Source organism: Ranitomeya imitator, chromosome 1 (assembly GCF_032444005.1).
Source record: "Ranitomeya imitator isolate aRanImi1 chromosome 1, aRanImi1.pri, whole genome shotgun sequence".
Lineage (NCBI taxonomy): Eukaryota > Metazoa > Chordata > Amphibia > Anura > Dendrobatidae > Ranitomeya > Ranitomeya imitator.
The window spans coordinates 119,858,751-119,880,592 of record NC_091282.1 but is presented as its reverse complement, the minus strand read 5'-3'; the positions used below and the strand labels follow the sequence as shown (position 1 = coordinate 119,880,592).

The 21,842-nt window shown below is 42.9% G+C and overlaps 1 protein-coding gene across 1 annotated transcript in view; it reads left to right on the top strand.

The window, feature by feature from the left end:
• ANKDD1B (ankyrin repeat and death domain containing 1B) overlaps positions 1 to 21,842 on the top strand; it is a 108,003-nt gene that overhangs the window by 61,525 nt on the left and 24,636 nt on the right. Inside the window, exons 9-13 of the mRNA XM_069750174.1 lie at positions 1,577 to 1,675; positions 4,357 to 4,455; positions 8,773 to 8,871; positions 10,364 to 10,459; positions 12,518 to 12,710. Coding sequence (XP_069606275.1) covers positions 1,577 to 1,675; positions 4,357 to 4,455; positions 8,773 to 8,871; positions 10,364 to 10,459; positions 12,518 to 12,710 — 586 coding nt within the window. The remainder of the gene's footprint in view (positions 1 to 1,576; positions 1,676 to 4,356; positions 4,456 to 8,772; positions 8,872 to 10,363; positions 10,460 to 12,517; positions 12,711 to 21,842) is intronic.

Genomic DNA, 21,842 nt, shown 5'->3' with positions numbered 1-21,842 from the left:
CGTGGGTGTATGGATGGATGTGGGTGTATGGATGGACGCGTGTGTATGGATGGATGCGTGTGTATGGATGGATGCGTGTGTATGGATGGATGCGTGTGTATGGATGGATGCGTTTGTATGGATGTGTGTATATGGATGGATTTGTGTGTATGGATGGATGGATGTGTGTGTATGTATGGATGTGAGTGTTTGGATGAATGTGAGTGTATGGATGGATGTGAGTGTATGGATGGATGTGAGTGTATGGATGGATGTGTGTGTATGGATGGACGTGTGTGTACGGATGTGAGTGTACGTATGGATGTGTGTGTACGTATGGATGTGTGTACGTATGGATGTGTGTGTACTGATGGATGTGTGTGTACGGATGGATGTGTGTATGGATGGATGTGAGTGTATGGATGGACGCGTGTGTACGGATGGATGTGTGTCTACGGATGGATTTGTGTGTATGGACAGATTTGTGTGTATGGATGTGAGTATGGATGGATGTGAGTGTATGGATGGATGTGTGTGTACGGATGGATGTGTGTACGGATGGATGTGTGTGTGTATGGATGGATGTGAGTGTATGGATGGATGTGTGTGTATGGATGGAGGGAGAGAGGGAGGGACAGAAGGAGGGTTGGGAAGCAGGGATGAATGAGGGAGGAATGGATGCACACAGCACATTGTATTCACCTACAGAATGTAGAAACCTTATCTTTCTTGGTTCGTCTAATCAGCTGAGTCTTTCCCCTTCTGCCTCCCACTGTGTGCAGCACCAGGAGGCTGGAGCAGGAGGGTCTTGCAGAGACTGGGGATGGTTACAACCAGTCTCTGCCAGACTGGAAAACTCTTGTCAGTGAGCGAGCAGCTCCTCCAGGATCAGGAGACATCTGCTCACCAGTGTGATATCTAGGACACCATGCAGAATGTATATTACAAACTGTCAGCGTTCTGCACCCTACATACACAAGTATACAGAGAGCCCGGACAACCCCTTTAATATCGACAATTTGCAATATACAGAGGGGGAGCGAAACACACATCCCAGAAATAGATAGATACAGAGGTGTGACTATACAATTGGGAGATGCTGGGATTAGTGAGAGAGCTGGAAGGTTGGATCAGAAGTTAGTGATGATAAAGTAGATGAACATAGTCCATGAGATGACATTTCTTGGATATTTCTATATTTCTAATGTGCACTTAGCAAGCTGCCCGTATAGACCATGGTGTGTAGTATACATATAAAGCATACACGGAGGACTTTTTTTTTTTTTTACACAGCTGCATTTGTGGCATTTTTTTTGCATATAACTAAAAACAAATTTGGACTTGGCCGAAGAAAAAAAATTGCATAATTTTCTTGCCTTCCCTCTAGGCAAAACACAGACATGGCCGACGTCCGGCAGAATATCGGCTGGTGTTTTAGCAGCTTTTCATCCTGAATCATAGACTGCGGCTCCGATTGCAGATCTATATTATATTGTGCTATATAATATTTATATTTAATTTTCATACCAATCTAATGTGTAATATAATACTTTTTGCTTAAAATATGCTTGAACTTTACAATCTACTCCATCTTCAGGAAGGATACACGGCTTTACATTTAGCCTCAGAGAAAGGTTACTTATCCCTGGTCTGCTTTCTCTTGAAAAATAACTATGATATGACACCAAATCCCAATGTAAGTAACTATTAGTATTAGTGTTTATATTGGAATTGGAACTATGTAAATGTATTTATTTATATTTTTTTCTTTTAGTCATTTTTCATGTATTAGTTGTTTTCCAGAATTCGATACAAGATAATTTATAAACTAATTTCTTGGATTAAGATTTAAAATAATTCACATTGAGACTATAATACTGTCTGTCATACATTAGGTTGTGAATCTTAACATTAATGGCTCGTGCAGACAACTGTATTTTTTGGTATGAATGGGATTCCAATAAAACATCGGATCACACCCAATGTTATTCTATGGGGTAATGAACATGTCCGATTTTTTTTCCTCTGACTGAGTCTGTCCAAGGAAAAAAAAATCGCAGCATGCATGATTTGCATCTGTAAATCCAATCGCACTCAGACATGTGATTGTCAAAAAAAATAAAAATCAGATGGCATTTGGATGATATTCTAGTGCGGTCAATTTTCACTGACTGACAGAATGGAGAAGATGGAGAATTTTATTTGTGTCATCTTCTCCGTATCCGAGAAAATAGGATAACACTATGATCGATCTCTGATCAGAGTGCGTCAGAAGTAGAGATAAGGAATATATCAATATTCGGTTCGGATTACGATCGCCGTATTTGCAATATTTGTTGAACATAGCCAAACGCCATTGGAGTCAATGAGAGTATAGATGAGCGAATGTGTACGATCTTCAAACATAAAATTGGCACAAATATGGTACGAATATGGCAAATTTGGACTTGGCGATCGTTTTCTGAACATATTCCCTCATCTCTAGTCAGAAGTCTAAAAAAAAAGGGTGTAACTTAAGGAAAAATAGTACTAGTTACAGAATTCCCGTACACCACGCCTTCACCTCCATGCTGACTTTGGGGCGACTCTTCACTAAACCAACTAGAAAATCCAACAAGATGTATCTAAGGCATCAGAGTTTTCCTCAATTATTCATCTCATCACATGGCAGACAAATGAAAAGGGACACAAATGGCCTTTATCAAGCCAAAATAATAATAATAATAAAGACAACACATACAGGTGACAAGCAGAGCAAGTCGTCAATTCCTTCCTTCTCCTCTCCTCCTCCTCAAGGAAAAATACTATGAATATATTGACTTTTCAAATTAAAGCTTCATCTTTGCTGTGACCTTTAATGGGTTACCTAAATCTTGAAATATTATGGCCTAAATAAACTTTAGGCAACAAAACAAAAACCTGCAGCTGGAAGTAGCAATTCTGACATGGCGCATGGAGGTGCACACTACTCAGAAGGAGCGCCAAATTCATGTGTCTCTTACTGAATTCGGCACCTTTTCTACTCCACGAGACTGACCTAATGCGAATGTGCACTATGCCAATGTTGATTAATTAGTCTCATAAATATACAGAGCTATACCTGGCTACTTCCTTGACACCAATAAAAGTGAATAAATAGTGTATCACAAATGAGTAGCCAACTACTTCTACTTCCCATGGTCAACTCAACAGGCAAGATGGAGGTTTTGAGGACTCCTGATCTGGAAAAAGATGCGAGTCCTAGAGATTAGTCCCTCTTTAACATTGGCATATTTGGCCATACATATCTAAGATGGGAATATATATTTAAAGGAAATATTAATGACTAGATGGCAGCCCGATTCTAAAGAATCGGGAGTCTAGAATCCATATATACTTTATTTATTCAAATGTAAGAATAATACAATTAATAAATAATAGTAAGAAAGAACAAAAATAATAGGCAGTATATGGAGAAAACACCAAACAAAAGTTCAAAATTGGTGTGAAAATGTCACTGAACCACTTCACAACTAAATATATATAGTTTTGGTAAATGGTATTATCATTTTTTTGACGAAATTCGGCAGGAGCTTGAAGAGCAACGTCACTGGGCCCGCCTCCACGCAGTAGAAACTTGCTGTGAGGTAAAAATTCAAAAATCACACCAAAATGGCGGGCGGAGTGTGTCACAGTACGGCACGTTTCTGATTGGTCGCTTGCAGCAGGCGGCAACCAATCAGACACTGGACACTGTTGACGTCACTTATCTCCGGACATTAGCTCCGGACATTAGCTCCGGACATTAGCTCCGGACAAAGCCACGGAAGTTGGCACAAATTGCAGGAAGTAGTATTCTAGGCAATTATATATTAGATAACAATATTATAACAGGGGAGTCATACCTACGCAGTATTCTTCATGTTGTTCTTGTAGTGTCGCTTTACAAATAGTTCCATTGCCCCATTTGCACATTTCTCTAACATTTGACATCCGTGTGTTTTCTGTACACCCCTTCCTTTTAGATGAATAGGAGGCTTAGATATAGCTACACCTTATTGATTATTAAAGCACCAAATGCAAAATTAGCAAAAGGCATTGGAAAGCCCATTTTGCACCAACAAAACAACTTTTCTTGCTGATTTGAGTTTTATGGTGTCTCACTCTGAATTACTTCTGAAGACAAATAAGTTAAACCTCCTTGAGACAACCAGTCCAAGCTGCAGTTAAAAAATGATACGTGGTCCTCTCAAGGAGGTGGGCACAATGCATGGGATAAAGTGGAATTACAATTCTATCCTGGCAAATTGTAGTATAAATCGGAAGTGGTTTAAAACAAAGTTGTCTTTAGAAAGGTGTAATTAACTTGATCTCTTTGCGTGTTACGTGCACTTTCAGGATAAGAATACCCCCATCCATTTAGCCATTCTCAATGATCATATGGATATTGTAGATGTTCTCATGGAGAGCGGATATGACATTAACGCCATCAATGTGGTAAGTATTGGTAAAGAAGAGGAGTATGAAACAACAGATTACTCTCAACAAACAAAATATATTGTTCAGGTTTAGAATCCTTAACAATTAGATTTAGTTTTCTAAATGACAGTAGATAGATACATTCTAATTGTTATACATAAAGAGGACCTGTCTGCACCATGTCTGTTTTTGTAAGTACTTATTGTACTTTTCTTTTGAAATAAATATTCTGGGGCATCGTTTTTTTTAACTTTGATTTATGGTGTTCCTGTTATTCTTCTTAGTTACAAATTATCAGTAAATTTCTAGGTGTTATCAGTTGGGGGGTCTCTATTCTGCCAGTCAATGTCCAATCAGGGCCGACCATGTCAGGCTATACAGATGCACACCTCTTTGACAAGGGGAATATAACAACTGGTTGTCAATGAACTGATACATTGGCAGTAGAAATAACAGGGGAATGGCACAATACAGAGGGTATGCTTCAGAATTGTTCTAATATTCAGAAGGCACTTAAACACATTTTCCTTTTGCAGCAAGTAACTCTAAATTAATAGGGATATAATACATTTTGTTTTGCTGACTTTTTTATTTCATCATCCAAAAAGAAAAAGAAAATGAAGCATATATGTGAATAGTTTTAATTAATAAAAAAAACTTTGCATGCAGTCCCTATGGGTGATTTATCAATCCATAGCTACTAACTTTCCATAACTACTAACTTAAAACAAAAGTTTGGTTTAGTCTGATCCTGTAGTTATTTTTCTGTCTCTAGAAAGAAGAGGGTGTATGTAGAAGATGATCAGACTACACTAAACATTTGTTTGTAGTCTGTAAACATTTGTTTGTAGTCTGTGTCTATGGAGACACACAGGTCTTCACAGGAGCTATATAAGCAAATACCAACATATTTAGATATTTTTCATGCCTGACATGCCAGAGTAAGGAGACTTATAGGCCATGCAATGCTCTTCTAGGAAATTACATACACAAATTGCTTCTTCAGGGAGGAAGAGAACTTGAACTCTAGTGGCTCCTATTGGAAGTAGCAATCCTAATAATTAATATTGACCCTTTAACAAGCCTTTCCTTCATCCTAAGTCATGTGGATAGGCTTGTTAAAGGGTCAAAATCGACTTAGGATCGCTATTTCCAGTAGGTGGCATTAGAGTTCAAGTCCTCTTCTTCTCTGAAGAAGCAATTTGCAGATTGTATAGGGACACACCTGAACTAGTAACACCTCATTTTCAATTTTTTTTTCTAACGGGAGAATGGTACGGCACAGAGTTCTAAGAAAAGATGCTCTACAAATACTATATTAAGGGTAATACAATTTTAATACAACTTTAATACTAAGGCTTGTCAGGAGAGGTGACAGGTCCTCATAAAGGGATTTACAGTTGACCATAAGTGGCTCAACCTTCTAATTTATTTGTTACAACTGTTCTAAATTTCTAAGAAATACAACAACCATCAGCTCGCTGCTCCAAGTAAACCAAGCCGCCAAAGCTCAGCCTGAATAAAGCGCCTCCAACAATGGTTTTTGCCAATTTGGAGATCTAGGATTAATAGTAGCATGAGAGAGCAAAGAGTAAAACGGATTCACAGGAACAGTTCTCCACAGCCAGTGCTATACACTATATATATATAGTGCTCTGCGCCGTTCATATTTCCCCATAGCTGTGCCCCATATAGTGCTCTGCACCGTTCATTTTGTCCCATAGCTGTGCCCCATATAGTGCTCTGCACCGTTCATTTTGTCCCACAGCTGTGCCCCATACTGTGCTTGGCACCGTTCATTATTGCCCCATATCTGTGCAACATCTTAGGTGGAGATTTCAAGTCTTACAAGATTTTGAGTTTGGAATCTTGTAATGAGGTCAGTATTCACCGATTATTGAGCACTATAGAAAACCTAGAGAGATACATAAATATACCCTTCCCATCAAATAGCAAAGTCCCAAAGATAGTAACCCTCATTAGCAGGTTATGAAACTTTACATTTAACTCAGATTGCTAAAACAAATACATTTCTAGAATATGGTGAATATAAAATACTAATATTTGTCTTATAACGAGAATGATAGTGTTTAGATTATTATAGGTAGTGTGATATGCTATGTGGGTATCATTTTTGTGTACCGTATATACTCGAGTATAAGCCGACCCGAGTATAAGCCGACCCCCTAATTTTGCCACAAAAAAAAACTGGGAAAACTTATTGACTCGAGTATAAGCCTAGGGTGGAAATGCAGCATTTACCGGTGAATTTCAAAAATAAAAATAGATCATTATTTCCCCATAGCTGTGCCATATAGTGCTCTGCGCCGTTCATATTTCCCCATAGCTGTGCCCCATATAGTGCTCTGCACCGTTCATTTTGTCCCATAGCTGTGCCCCATATAGTGCTCTGCACCGTTCATTTTGTCCCACAGCTGTGCCCCATACTGTGCTTGGCACCGTTCATTATTGCCCCATATCTGTGCCCCATATACAATGCTCTGCACCGTTCATTTTGTCCCATAGCTGTGCCCCATACTGTGCTCGGCACCGTTCATTATTGCCCCATATCTGTGCCCCATATACAATGCTCTGCACCGTTCATTTTGTCCCATAGCTGTGCCCCATACAGTGCTCTGCACCGTTCATTATTGCCCCATATCTGTGCCCCATATACAATGCTCTGCACCGTTCATTTTGTCCCATAGCTGTGCCCCATACAGTGCTCTCCACCGTTCATTGTGCCCCACACAGTGCTCTGCACCGTTCATTGTGCCCCATACAGTGCTCTGCACCGTTCATTGTGCCCCATACAGTGCTCTGCACCGTTCATTTTGTCCCATAGATGCTCCACATAAATCTGTGCCGCCGCTGATGCTGCAATAAAAAAAAAAAAACACATACTCACCTTTCTTGCTTGCAGCTCCCGGCGTCTCATTCCGGCGTCTCTCTGCGCTGACTGATCAGGCAGAGGGCGCCGAGCACACTATATGCGTCATCGCGCCCTATGACCTGAACAGTCAGATTGCAGATGCCGGGAAGATGGAGGCGCCGGGAAGATGGAGCAACGCCCGGCGGCTGGAACGCGGACAGGTGAATATTACATACTTACCTGGTCCCAGCGCTCCTGACGCTCCCTCTGCCTGTCACACGGTCTTCGGTGCCGCAGCCTCTTTCTCTATTAGCGGTCACCGGCACCGCTGATTAGAGAAATGAATACGCGGCTCCACCCCTATGGGAGGTGGAGCCGCCTATTCATTTTTCTAATGAGCGGTCCCACGTGACCGCTGAAGAGGGACTAGGTAAGTATGCCTCAGCGCCCTCACCCCCTCACCCGCCGACCCTGCCACCCACCTTGACTCGAGTATAAGCCGAGAGGGGCACTTTCAGCCCAAAAATTTGGGCTGAAAATCTCGGCTTATACTCGAGTATATACGGTATATTTCTATTTTACGTATTTTTATGGTGTTTTCTTGTAGAAGGAGTTATTTGCTAATTGATGAATGGCTGTTGCTGCCATCTGATATCAGCCCCCACACTACTGTATCGTATGCTAATGACATGTTGACCTAGCTTGTTGAAACAATGAGCCCCTGAGACCTTCCCCCTCCTGACCTGTGAATGAGGTGGGAGACTTGTAAATATCATGGAGGTGAGACACAGATCAGTCCTGTGTGGAATGATGATGTGCTCACAGCATTTCAAAGAGAAAGATGAGTATATGGACTATGTTATCCTATGTCTGCTGGATTGTTGGACTTTTACCCTGTTACTGAACTGCATTCCTGTTCTGGAATATTTTATCCTTTGTGTAGTGGATCGTATATGGACCTTTCGTATTTTTGCCTAAATAAAGGTCATGGAATTGTTTACTATACTTTAGCTCTGCTGATTGTGTGGTACCGGAGAAGGACCCTGTGACAGGTAGCAATTACTTATCATAGACATGATAGATGGTACCCCGCAGTATCATCCAAAGATGAGGGGCAAATATTAGGAGCATAAAACTTAGACAGAAAGCTCATGTCCCTCTGACATGTTTCACTGCATACACGGCGTCATCTGGGAATGGGACAATGGCGTCAGTGGCAAAATGTCAGAATGTTATAAATATATATGTTTTAGCAATATGAATTAAATGTTACATTTTATAACCTGTTAGGGAGGGTTAAACTCCATTGGGGCTTCACCCTTTTAGGCTATTTAATTCACTTTTTCTAATTGTTTCGGCAGTGGCACACGTAAGAAATCCTGCATGCCATTCTCCAGTAATGATTGTCTTGTTCAGATGAAGTTATCTTTTAAATTAAATCAATCTGTTTGTGTTAAATATAGAGGCAACAGACTCCTTTGCATTTGGTTTCTGAACTTAAGAACATTGATTTGGTGGAAAAGCTTCTTATAGCTGGCTGTGATCTCAGGATTGCAGACAAGGTAATGGTCTGCGGGCCGATTTGTTACATATATCTAACTTTTAGAACAGGCGTAAATTTTTAATTAATGTTTTTCTCTGTAAATTCCACTCCTGGTTTTGGCATACAAACTTTGATGAAATACTGAGCAAATACTAATGCGTCAATAAGCCCCTAGAAAATGCAAACTTTGAATAGCCAGTTTTAAAGCCACCAAATGTATCAAAATTATTGACGCTGTTTGATAAATTTGGCACATCTATAAATTCTTCAGTCTAAAGCCCCCCAACACTTTAGACTAATGTTCGCCGAACCCACAGATATAGATGGACTTGGCCGATAGTCTAATTCCATACCGATGATATCGGGAGAAAAGGATTTTGCATGTCTGATTTTGGACTACCGATCCTTTTGTTCTCCAAGAAATAAGATGTCACCAGGGAGTGTGGCAATGGCTCTGTCATAGAGAATGTAGGAGTGCTCGGAAGTGCAAGCGCTCCGGTGTATGGGAGAGTTAGGTATGATTGCTGCCAGCTGAACCATCGTTTGGCCAACAGCTAAAGTATAGGCTTAACGTTTCACCATCTATGCTGCTAGTTGGCATAATTTGGCAAAATATTTGCACTAAGTTTTAGCTCAATTTGATTTAGAATTTGGGCAACGGCTCCTTTAGTCAAACTACAACCTTTTTAATAGGCCACACACCCAGTTGAGTGTGTTAAAAAATGTGTCTGAAACAAATAGAAAATGCGATGCAAGGCAGGCAAGACATTTTTTTTTATTGCAAATAAAACCAGAATTTTTGTACATATAGCAAGATTATAATTAAGATTCAAAGCAAAGAGAGTGGTTGACTTATCCCTTACTATTCATTAGGACCTTCTCCAATAACTATACTTGTAATGCTGATAACCATTCAAGAAATACCAGTACAAAGTAATGTTACCATATTCCAACCTATTCCCAGGAACTGTGTACTGTGCCTAAGACATATTCCCAAATAAAGTCTGCATAGTTTGCCACCATACCGTGCCCGGAATAGCAATTATTCACTACGAGTTTTTCATCAGTCAGTCATTTACTTGGTCATGAGATGGAACTTCCTACAAAAACATTCTGTGACATATTGCTTCTGGAAAAACTAGTCTATGTAGCGCCACTCATCTCTGTAAAATACTTCTAGATATTCTATGGAGTGGAAGGGAACTCCAAATTTAGAATGTAAAAGCTTGGCGTATCAGAATTCCCGAGTGGTGGCATATTGGCTGCCCCAAGTACAGCACCTCGGAGGCCGCAACCATCTGTGTGGCACTAAAGCAACATCTGCATATAAGTAGTTCTACAGTAGATGACACGCTGGTGGTGGAGGGCGGGGGATAGTTACGTCGCTCAGTCAACACGTTGGTCCTCCATGGCAATATGGGTATATTTTTCGGAATGGTGGGCATGTAACTACGGCACTATCATTATTCCTACTATTATATTTTTACTAAATATTATATCTGGGTTTGCAGCAAAACAAAACAGCACTTGATACAGCAGCAAGAAGCAATCACACCCTCATCGTGGATATGATTATCAAAGCTGAAAGATATTACACGTGGATGGAGGTAAGATATAGCTAGATCTAGTACAGCGGTAGCCATAATGAAGCGTCAGGCTGCACTTGTACAGAATGTTGTGAATGATGGTGAAATCACCCAAAACGTTAGCACAATGTTATAGTAACATTATGGAGTGTTAAAGATTTTATGGACACTCCATGAAAACGAACATTATCCTGCAAAGTGCATGGCCTGATGGGGAAGTGCCTGATCCAAAGAGTCACTAGAAATAGAAGGTATCTACTGGCATCTTCAGGCCCAGCTTTAGGTACAACTGCATACAGCAGTTTTTTTTATAAGGCATTCTCCATAATAAAAAGAGAAAAAAAAAATACTTCCTAGTACCGTTTGTTTCGGACTATAATACGCACCGGACCATAAGACGCACTCCAAATTTTCAGAAGAAAAATAGGGAAAAAAATGAATGCGTCAAATGAGGGTCTGTCTTACAGTCCAAATTATTCAGCTTACCTGGGGGGTAGGGTGTGATAGGGAGCGCTGGTGGAGTGGGTTCACAGGAGGTGTTTGGTGGTCTGGCTCATCCCAGGCTGGTGCAGCAGTTTTGGTGGTGTGGTGGCTCTGCCATTTTGTGAAAACCCTCACACATCCATGCCAGGCTGATGGGTGGCAGTTTCGCGGATCGGTGGTGTGGGGGCTCTGCCGGCATTTGTGGAAATCCCGAAGCCCCCACACATCCATCCCAGGCTGGTGCGTGCAATTTTGTGAAAGGCCGGAGCCCCCGCACTTCCATTGCTGTAATGAGTTGGTCTCCATGAAAATGGCGGCCGGAGGCGGCGCATGCGCAGAATGAGATCTCAGCCTTTTACAAAATGTCAGCAAAGCCCCCGCACCACCGAGCATCTACAAAAGTGCATGCACCAGCCTGGGATGGATGTTTGGGGGCTCCAGGATTTCCACAAATGCCAGCGAAGCCCCCACACCACAGATCATCTGCGAAACTGCCGTGCATCAGCCTGGGATGTGTCTCCTGGTAAGTGCATCCGGCCACCCCCATTTTCCCCAAAAATTTTTTGGGAAAAAAGTGCGTCTTATAGTCCGAAAAATCCGGTAGATATAATGGAATATTCTTTGATTAATTTAGCCATTTTTTTCATCCGTTTCTGGAAAAGCGTTGCAACAACCAGAGCGTCCATGTTAGCAGCACGCCGGATCCTTGCTCTGACATGCTGGGTCGGCGCCGTGTCTTTTCATTCACCCATGCTGCAGATGGTTCTTTCCCTCCCCATGCTTGGCATGCTTCCAGCCGTTCCTCTAGCCATTTCCTTAGGTCTCGCATGCGTGCACTCCCACCCCCTTAAAGGGCCAGCACGTTCACTTGCTATTCCCTCCCCAGCCAATGGCTGTGAAACACTATGTATATATTGCTTCCTCACCACTGGGGAGGTGCCTGAGCAACCTTCCTGTTTCAGTTTGTTGTGTAAGGTCGCATACCAGTGCAAATCCTGCCTGCTGCATTCTGAAGCAAATCCTGCTTGCTGCACTCTGACACAAACTCTGTCTCCGACAAAAACTCTGCTGCACTCTAATACAAACTTGGTCAGCTGCACTCTGATGCTAGCTCTGCCTGCTGCTCCATCTAGTCACTCCTTTGGGTCCAGCTGCTGCGCGACCATTGCTCTGTCCTGGAGTGGCAACTGGCATTCATCGGAAGCCAAGTGTAACCTCACCATCAGAGGCTCTAGTGAATAGTCAGGTGATTGCTTAGTCATGCCCCTCCAGGCTCTCCTCGGTCCATGGCACAGTGGTTCCACAAACCACGATCGTGAAAGTCCTCTATTAAAACTCTTATAGGAGTTGTTGTTCTCCTTTCTCAGACTCTTGGACGATATGATAAATTTGCGTTATATGTACCATAGTTAGAATGATTTACCTTTTCACAAGTTAGGGAAAACTTGCTTGCAAGTGTGATTACATTCACTTTACTCCAGAAAGAGATCTCACCAATGGAGCATCTCACAGACTTTTATTTACTGATTTTGGCATCATTGCTCAATTTCGTTAAGTCTTGTCTTGATGTGTCATTGTCTCCATTGCTTTGGTTAGAGCCTTAATGAAGAGGTTAGCCATGAGGGACCTGTGTCATTCAAACAAGATCACTTGTCGAAGAACGGTCAGATCCGCTCAGCTCTCTGGAACTTGGCGTATCAGCAGCTGAAGCCCGATGAATGGAAGAGGTTGGCTCAGGTGTGGAACTTCTCCGAACGGCAGATTAAAGCCATTGAGATGCAGTGGACAGGTATAGTACGAGGACTCATTAAAGTAACACTCTCATTATTTGGAATAAGTAATGTTGGAGACATATCTGTTTTAATTTTTGTTTTCCATTTCTTTATTTCTACTCTGTTCACATCTAAGGCTACATTCATACATCCATGTGAATCTTACCATATTTTTCTTTTACTAAAGCAGGTAGACTAAATTTTATTTTTAGCCATTAACTCTTAGCAATGTATCAGTTAAAAAACATAGTACTCGGATGGAACTCTAAAGTAAAAAGTATGGGGGCAAATCATTAAGATATTTACAGCAGAAATATAATGTAAACACAATAAGTTGCAATACGGTATTTTTGCTCAACTTGAAAGTTGCGCAAAAAAATCATACGACTTTTGGCATGTAAACGCCAGTCCTGGCCAGCTACACCAATATTGGCAGGGCATGGATGTCCCGAGGTGTGGTCACACCGCCTGTCAAATACATCATAAGCTACACAGGTGGCATAACTTACTCCAGGAATGTAGGTCTATCTCAGACTGGAGCACATTTCTGGCTTCAGCGCTGGGTAATAGTTGGGCATAATTGGTTAAGTGGCTCTTCCTATGTCTTCAGTGTGTCATCTGGTCTGCACTGCTTCCTATAGACTTTAATGTCCGAGTCTGATCTGCAAGGGAAGAATAAGACAATGCTTTGAGTCTCACGGACTGGAGACATGGATCCATTTTATTAAATTGATGTGTGTATGGCGCAATGAAAATCTATAGGCCTTTGCGTTGTTCGAGAAAAACAGCAGCACTAGGATGTGTGAATGCAGACTTAAAAGAAATCTATCACTAGGTTTTTGCTACCTTTTCTGAGAACAGCATGATATAGGGGCAGAGACCCTGATTCCAGCGATGTGTTACTTACTTTGCTTCAATTTTGATAGACTGTCTGTTTTCTCTGCTGTAGATCTACCAGTTCTCTCGATGCTGAGCTCTGTATGACCCCACCTACCCCAATTGACAGCTTCCTGTGTACACTGTGCATAGGCAGAAAACAGCCAATATGTGGGTATGTTGTTATACAGAGCTCATGAATATGGAGGACTGCATGGCATCAGGTTTACTAGTTCTCTAGTGATAATTTCCTGCTGATAAAATAGTGATTTTTATCAAATCTACAGCAAACAGAACAGTAAGCGACACATCAAGCTGCATTCCGATTAGGTGTTAAAAATCAAAATCCTTTTATGCTAAATTCAGAATTCTCTTGGTCTTCTGTTACCAGAGTGCTGGGTCTTATGTATGTTCTAAATACAATTAGGGAATAATTACTTGTGGAAGATATGCTGCCGATTTTCCGGGTGGAACATTTTGCAGCTTATTACAGTACCGTAGTTATTTTTTTAATAACCGAGTTTTATTAAATCTTTCATATATAAATTTACAGAAAAAACAACAACATAGAAAATATTCTATTATCTAACGTTCCATCTTAGTTTGACTCAACACTGAAGAACCCATTGCTTGTATCAACCATTGTACCTGAATAAATGACAAGATATTGACACATGGTGGGGGGAGAAGGAGGTACATCTATCTCAGCCTTTAATACCAGGCCTACTTTACATAGCCCTGACCGCTAGCAATTTCTTTGTACCGCTTGCAAACAGTCAATTGTGTTATTCAATAGAGCCGTGAGAAGTTCCATATTTCACATGTCCTGAATGCGTGTGTCCATGCGTGCAACTGATTATTAGAAGAAGGTTGAGACATCTTCCATTTACACGCTATCAAACATCTAGCTCCCATGGTCATGTGCATCAAAAGTTGATGAGTTTTGTGGCTGAACTGAAATGGTGGGATACTGAGTAAGTAAAACCGTTGATTTTCCATGTAGATGAAACATGTGGAGGTCTTATCTGCACTCCTCCAGACTCCCTAACGGGTATCAGGTAACGAGATCCCCCCTCTTGAAATATCTCCCATTTACTCATACAGGGCTGAGTCTTGTGATCAAGTAAATGAGGGATAAGTGACAGTCGATAGATATCAGATCTAATCCCTCTAGTGAAGACGCCTGCTCTACATAACTTTTCGAAATATGTAGGTTGGGAGACCTTGAGGAGGGAGAAGAGGGAATGCATATAGTGTCTAATTTGCAAATATCAGTAACAGGAGTTTACTTATATGTTAAATCGAGATTGTAAAGTCTCAAGAGTTAATAAGACCCTAGAGTGTAAGCCGACTATATCTGTGAAACAAAAAAGTTGCTTGTTAAACCACGGTCTAAGGAAGTAGTTTTTCAAACTATCAGGTATAGCAGGGTTAAATAGATAAGAGTAGAGATGAGCGAACCCGAACTGTAATTTCGGGGTTTGTACCGGACACCTAGCATCCAGTGCTGAATTCCAAACACGGACTTCTCCCAGAAGTCAGTGTTAGGAGAGTGAGCGAGAATTCTGTGGGGATACTCTGCTTCCTTTGGCAGCCCTCTAGCCCTTACTAGGACCATTTTACAGCACCAAAGTTCAGGTCCCCATTGACTTCTATGGGGTTTGGGTTCAAGTTCGGGTAGAGTTCTGGTACCTGAACCTTGAAATAAAATTCGGTCAGACACGATGAACCCAAACATCCACGGGTCCGCTCATCCCTAGAAAAGAGGTCAAAGAGGTGTTTGGACATTGATGGAAACTTTTTCGAACATGTATCCCAGATCATCGTAGTAAAAGTTATTGGGCCAAGCATAGGGGAATCTAGTTTATGTGATGTGGTAGCCCAAAGGTATGAATTCAGGTGGATTGGGGCCAACCATAGTTTATCAATTTCCACCCATCTAGAGCACGCTCTGAGGGCAGACCAAGCAGGTATATGACGGAGAGGAGTACAGTGGATGACATTTTAACAAATATCTTTCACATAGTCCAGAAAAAATCATCAGCAAAAATTATTCTGTGGATTGAATTTGAAATCTGAATAGCAAAAGACAAATAATAGTACAAGGTTCACCAATAATGTATACATATTTATTGAGAGAAAGGACACCAAATAAAGAACATGATTAAAAGCATTTAAAAACATACATGATTTAGGTAAGGTGTGTCTATGATAAGATAACACCCTTCTGTTATGCCAAGAAGAAAATAACCACAAAGGCAAATTTCCAATGAAAAATGTGTTGACAGGACACCATAAAAAAATAAAGCAAAAAGTACTTGAGGAGGATAATTTGCATATTCCAGGGGCCTTCTGGGAAAAGCGAAGAGTCTCCCTCAGCTAGACGATCGTTGGGTACAGCCGGGACCAGCTGCTTGGAAAGCATCACCAAACCAGGGATTCAAGCTTGAGGAGGATAATTTGCATATTCCAGGGGCCTTCTGGGAAAAGCGAAGAGTCTCCCTCAGCTAGACGATCGTTGGGTACAGCCGGGACCAGCTGCTTGGAAAGCATCACCAAACCAGGGATTCAAGCTTGAGGAGGATAATTTGCATATTCCAGGGGCCTTCTGGGAAAAGCGAAGAGTTTCCCTCAGCTAGACGATCGTTGGGTACAGCCGGGACCAGCTGCTTGGAAAGCATCACCAAACCTATATATTTGCCTGTAGGACATTATTGCAAGAAATCTTGGCTGAGTAGATTACACAAGAAGGAAAACACACAGCAAGTCAGCAGGATCTAGGAGCAACATGGCAGATGTGACAACCTACATGGTGAGCTGCAGCATGTGCTACATGTTCACAGATCGACCAGAAGAAGAATCGAATTTCACCTGTCAGAAGTGTAGACTAGTGGCCCTTTTAGAAGAAAAGGTGTGGGGTCTGGAAGAAAGAATAGCAACTTTGAAACTCATCAAAGAGAATGAAGACTTCCTAGACAGAACAGAAGCATCTCTACTGGTCACAGAAGGTGAAAAAAGTGTCAGAGAACCTCCAAAAGCAGATGAGTGGAAGCATGTGACCAAAAGAAGCAAGAAGACCATGGAGAAATCACCAACCACACAACTGAAGAACCGATATCAAATCTTTGTAGAGGATGAAGATGGCACACCTAAGGATGAAGCAATACCAGCAAGCAAAAAAGAAAAGGGCACACAGCAACAAGTGACAGCAAAAAGTACAGCCAAGACAGCAAAAAGTACAGCCAAGAAGCAACGAAGAGTGGTGGTGGTGGGAGACTCACTACTGAGAGGCACAGAAGCAGCCATCTGCAGACCGGACATAACCGCAAGAGAAGTATGCTGCCTTCCAGGTGCGATGATCAAGGATGTGACCGATAGGATACCAAAGCTCTTCAGCTCCAAGGACGTCCACCCATTTCTTCTGATACATGTTGGCACCAATGACACGGCAAGGAAAGACCTACCGACAATCTGCAAGGACTTTGAAGAGTTGGGGAAGAAAGTAAAGGAACTGGATGCACAGGTAGTTTTTTCTTCTATCCTTCCAGTAGACGGGCATGGCACCAGGAGATGGAACAGGATCCTTGATGCGAACAACTGGCTAAGACGATGGTGCAGACAACAAGGATTCGGATTCCTGGACCACGGTGTGAATTACTTGTACGATGGACTCCTCGCCAGAGACGGACTACACCTCAACAAACCTGGGAAACACACAGTCGCCAGAAGACTCGCTACACTCATCAGGAGGGCGTTAAACTAGAAGAAGAGGGGACGGGAAGAAAAACATTAGACTCGAACAAAGAAGACCCAGGAAAACATACTCAGAAGGGAGGTAAGAACATTTCTAAAACAATCCACAGCGAGGAGATTGGAACAAAACAAAATCCTCTAAACTGCATGCTCGCAAACGCCAGAAGCCTGACAAACAAGATGGAAGAACTAGAAGCAGAAATATCTACAGGTAACTTTGACATAGTGGGAATAACCGAGACATGGTTAGATGAAAGCTATGACTGGGCAGTTAACTTACAGGGTTACAGTCTGTTTAGAAAGGATCGTAAAAATCGGAGAGGAGGAGGGGTTTGTCTCTATGTAAAGTCTTGTCTAAAGTCCACTTTAACCCCTTCCCGACCTTTGACGCATACGCTGCGTCATGAAAGTCGGTGCCATTCCGACCCATGACGCAGCATATGCGTCATGGAAAGATCGCGTCCCTGCAGATCGGGTGAAAGGGTTAACTCCCATTTCACCCGGCCTGCAGGGACAGGGGGAGTGGTAGTTTAGCCCAGGGGGGGTGGCTTCACCCCCTCGTGGCTACGATCGCTCTGATTGGCTGTTGAAAGTGAAACTGCCAATCAGAGCGATTTGTAATATTTCACCTAAAAAACTGGTGAAATATTACAATCCAGCCATGGCCGATGCTGCAATATCATCGGCCATGGCTGGAAACACTTATGTGCACCCACCCCACCCCTCCGATCGTCCCCCCAGCCCCCCGATCTGTGGTCCGCTCCCCTCCGTCCTGTGCTCCGCTCCCCCGTCCTCCTGTCCGCTTCCCCGTGCACCAATCACACCCCCTGTGCTGCAATCAAACCCCCCCGCACTCCGATCCCCCCCCCCGCACACAGCGACCCCCCCCCGTGCTCCGATCCACCCCCCCCGCACAGCGATCCCTCACCCCGTGCTCCAATCCTTCCCCGTGCTCCAATCCTCCCTCCCGTGTTCCGATCCACCCCCCCCATGATCCGATCCACCCCCCCGTGCTCCGACGCCCCCCCGTGCCCTGATCTCCCCCCCCTTATACTTACCTGGCCGCCCGAGGTCCGTCCGTCTTCTTTCCTGGGCGCCGCCATCTTCCAAAATGGCGGGCGCATGTGCAGTGCGCCCGCCGAATCTGCCGGCCGGCAGATTCGTTCCAGAGTGAATTTTGATCACTGAGATATATCCTATCTCAGTGATCAAAATAAAAAAAATAGTAAATGACCCCCCCCTTTGTCACCCCCATAGATAGGGACAATAAAAAAAATAAAGAATTTTTTTTTTTTCACTAAGGTTGGGGTAAGAACTAGGGTTAGGGGTAGGGGTAGGGTTAGGGTTAGGGGTAGGGTTAGGGGTAGGGTTAGGGTTAGGGGTAGGGTTAGGGGTAGGGTTAGGGTTAGGGCTAGGGTTAGGGTTTCGGTATGTGCACACGTATTCTGGTCCTATGCGGATTTTTCCGCAGCGGATTTGAAAAATCCACAGTGCTAAACCGCTGCCGATTTATCGTGGATTTACCGCGGTTTTTCTGCGCATTTCACTGCGGTTTTACAACTGCGATTTTCTATTGGAGCAGTTCTAAAACCGCTGCGGAATCCGCAGAAAGAAGTGACATGCTGCGGAATGTAAACCGCTGCGTTTCCGTGCAGTTTTTCCGCAGCATGTGTACAGCGATTTTTGGTTCCCATAGGTTCACATTGAACTGTAAACTCATGGGAAACTGCTGCGGATCCGCAGCGTTTTCCGCAGCGTGTGCACATACCTTTAGAATTAGGCTATGTGCACACGGTGCGGATTGGCCGCTGCGGATCCGCAGCAGTGTTCCATCGGGTTTACAGTACCATGTAAACATATGAAAAACCAAATCCGCTGTGCCCATGGTGCAGAAAATACCGCGCGGGAACGCTGCGTTGTATTTTCCGCAGCATGCCAATTCTTTGTGCGGATTCCGCAGCGTTTTACACCTGTTCCTCAATAGGAATCCACAGGTGAAATCCGCACAAAAAACACTGGAAATCCACGGTAAATCCACAGGTAAAACGCAGTGCCTTTTACCCGCGGATTTTTCAAAAATGATGCTGAAAAATCTCATACGAATCCGCAACGTTGGCACATAGCCTTAGAGTTGGGTTGGAATTAGGGTTGTGGTTAGGGTTAGGGGTGTTTTGGGGTTAGGGTTGTGGTTAGGGGTGTGTTGGGGTTAGAGTTGTGATTAGGGTTACGGCTACAGTTGGGATAAGGGTTAGGGGTGTGTTGGAGGTAGAATTGAGGGGTTTCCACTGTTTAGGCACTTCAGGGGGTCTCCAAACGCAACATGGCGCCACCATTGATTCCAGCCAATCTTGTATTCAAAAATTCAAATGGTGCTCCCTCACTTCCGAACCCCGACGTGTGCCCAAACAGTGGTTTACCCCCACATATGGGGTACCAGCATACTCAGGACAAACTGTGCAACAATTACTGGGGTCCAATTTCTCCTGTTACCCTTGAGAAAATAAAAAATTGCTTGCTAAAACATCATTTTTGAGGAAAGAAAAATGATTTTTTATTTTCACGGCTCTGCGTTGTAAACGTCTGTGAAGCACTTGGGGGTTCAAAGTGCTCACCACATATCTAGATAAGTTCCTTTGGGGGTCTAGTTTCCAAAATGGGGTCACTTGTGGGGGGTTTCTACTGTTTAGGCACACCAGGGGCTCTGCAAACGCAATGTGACGCCCGCAGACCATTCCATCAAAGTCTGCATTTCAAAAGTCACTACTTCCCTTCTGAGCCCCCACGTGTGCCCAAACAGTGGTTTACCCCCACACATGGGGTATCAGCGTACTCAGGAGAAACTGGACAACAACTTTTGTGGTCCAATTTCTCCTGTAACCCTTGGGAAAATAAAAAATTCTGGGCTAAAAAATTATTTTTGAGGAAAGAAAACGTATTTATTATTTTCACAGCTCTGCGTTATAAACTTCTGTAAAGCACTTGGGGGTTGAAAGTGCTCACCACACATCTAGATAAGTTCCTTTGGGGGTCTAGTTTCCAAAATGGGGTCACTTGTGGGGGGTTTCTACTGTTTAGGCACACCAGGGGCTCTGCAAACGCAATGTGACGCCCGCAGACCATTCCATCAAAGTCTGCATTTCAAAAGTCACTACTTCCCTTCTGAGCCCCCACGTGTGCCCAAACAGTGGTTTACCCCCACACATGGGGTATCAGCGTACTCAGGAGAAACTGGACAACAACTTTTGTGGTCCAATTTCTCCTGTAACCCTTGGGAAAATAAAAAATTCTGGGCTAAAAAATTATTTTTGAGGAAAGAAAACGTATTTATTATTTTCACTGCTCTGTGTTATGAACTTCTGTGAAGCACTTGGGGGTTCAAAGTGCTCACCTCACATCTAGATAAGTTCCTTTCGGGGTCTAGTTTCCAAAATGGGGTCACTTGTGGGGGGTTTCTACTGTTTAGCCACATCAGGGGCTCTGCAAACGCAACGTGACGCCCGCAGAGCATTCCATCAAAGTCTGCATTTCAAAACGTCACTACTTCACTTCCGAGCCCCAGCATGTGCCTAAACAGTGGTTTACCCCCACATATGGGGTATCAGCGTACTCAGGAGAAACTGGACAACAACTTTTGGGGTCAAATTTCTCCTGTTACCCTTGGGAAAATAAAAAATTGCGGGCTAAAATTCATTATTGAGAAAATAATTTTTTTTTTTTATTTTCATGGCTCTGCGTTATAAACTTCTGTGAAGCACTTGAGGGTTCAAAGTGCTCACTACACATCTAGATTAGTTCCTTTGGGGGTCTAGTTTCCAAAATGGGGTAATTTGTGGGGGATCTCCAATGTTTAGGCACACAGGGGCTCTCCAAACGCGACATGGTGTCCGCTAATGATTGGAGATAATTTTCCATTTAAAAAGCCAAATGGCGTGCCTTCCCTTCTGAGCCCTGCCGTGCGCCCAAACAGTGGTTTACCCCCACATATGGGGTATCTGCATACTCAGGACAAACTGGACAACAACATTTGTGGTCCAATTTCTCCTATTACCATTGGCAAAATAGGAAATTCCAGGCTAAAAAATCATTTTTGAGAAAAGAAAAATTATTTTTTATTCTCATGGCTCTGCATTATAAACTTCTGTGAAGCACCTGGGGGTTTAAAGTGCTCAGTATGCATCTAGATAAGTTCCTTGGGGGGTCTAGTTTCCAAAATGGGGTCACTTGTGGGGGAGCTCCATTGCATAGGCACACAGGGGCTCTCCAAATGCGACATGGTGTCCGCTAACAATTGGAGCTAATTTTCCATTCAAAAAGTTAAAAGGCGCGCCTTCCCTTCCGAGCCCTGCCGTGTGCCCAAACAGTGGTTTACCCCCACATATGAGGTATCGGCGTACTCGGGAGAAATTGTTCAACAAATTTTAGGATCCATTTTATCCTATTGCCCATGTGAAAATGAAAAAATTGAGGCGAAAATAAATTTTTTGTGAAAAAAAAGTACTTTTTCATTTTTACGGATCAAT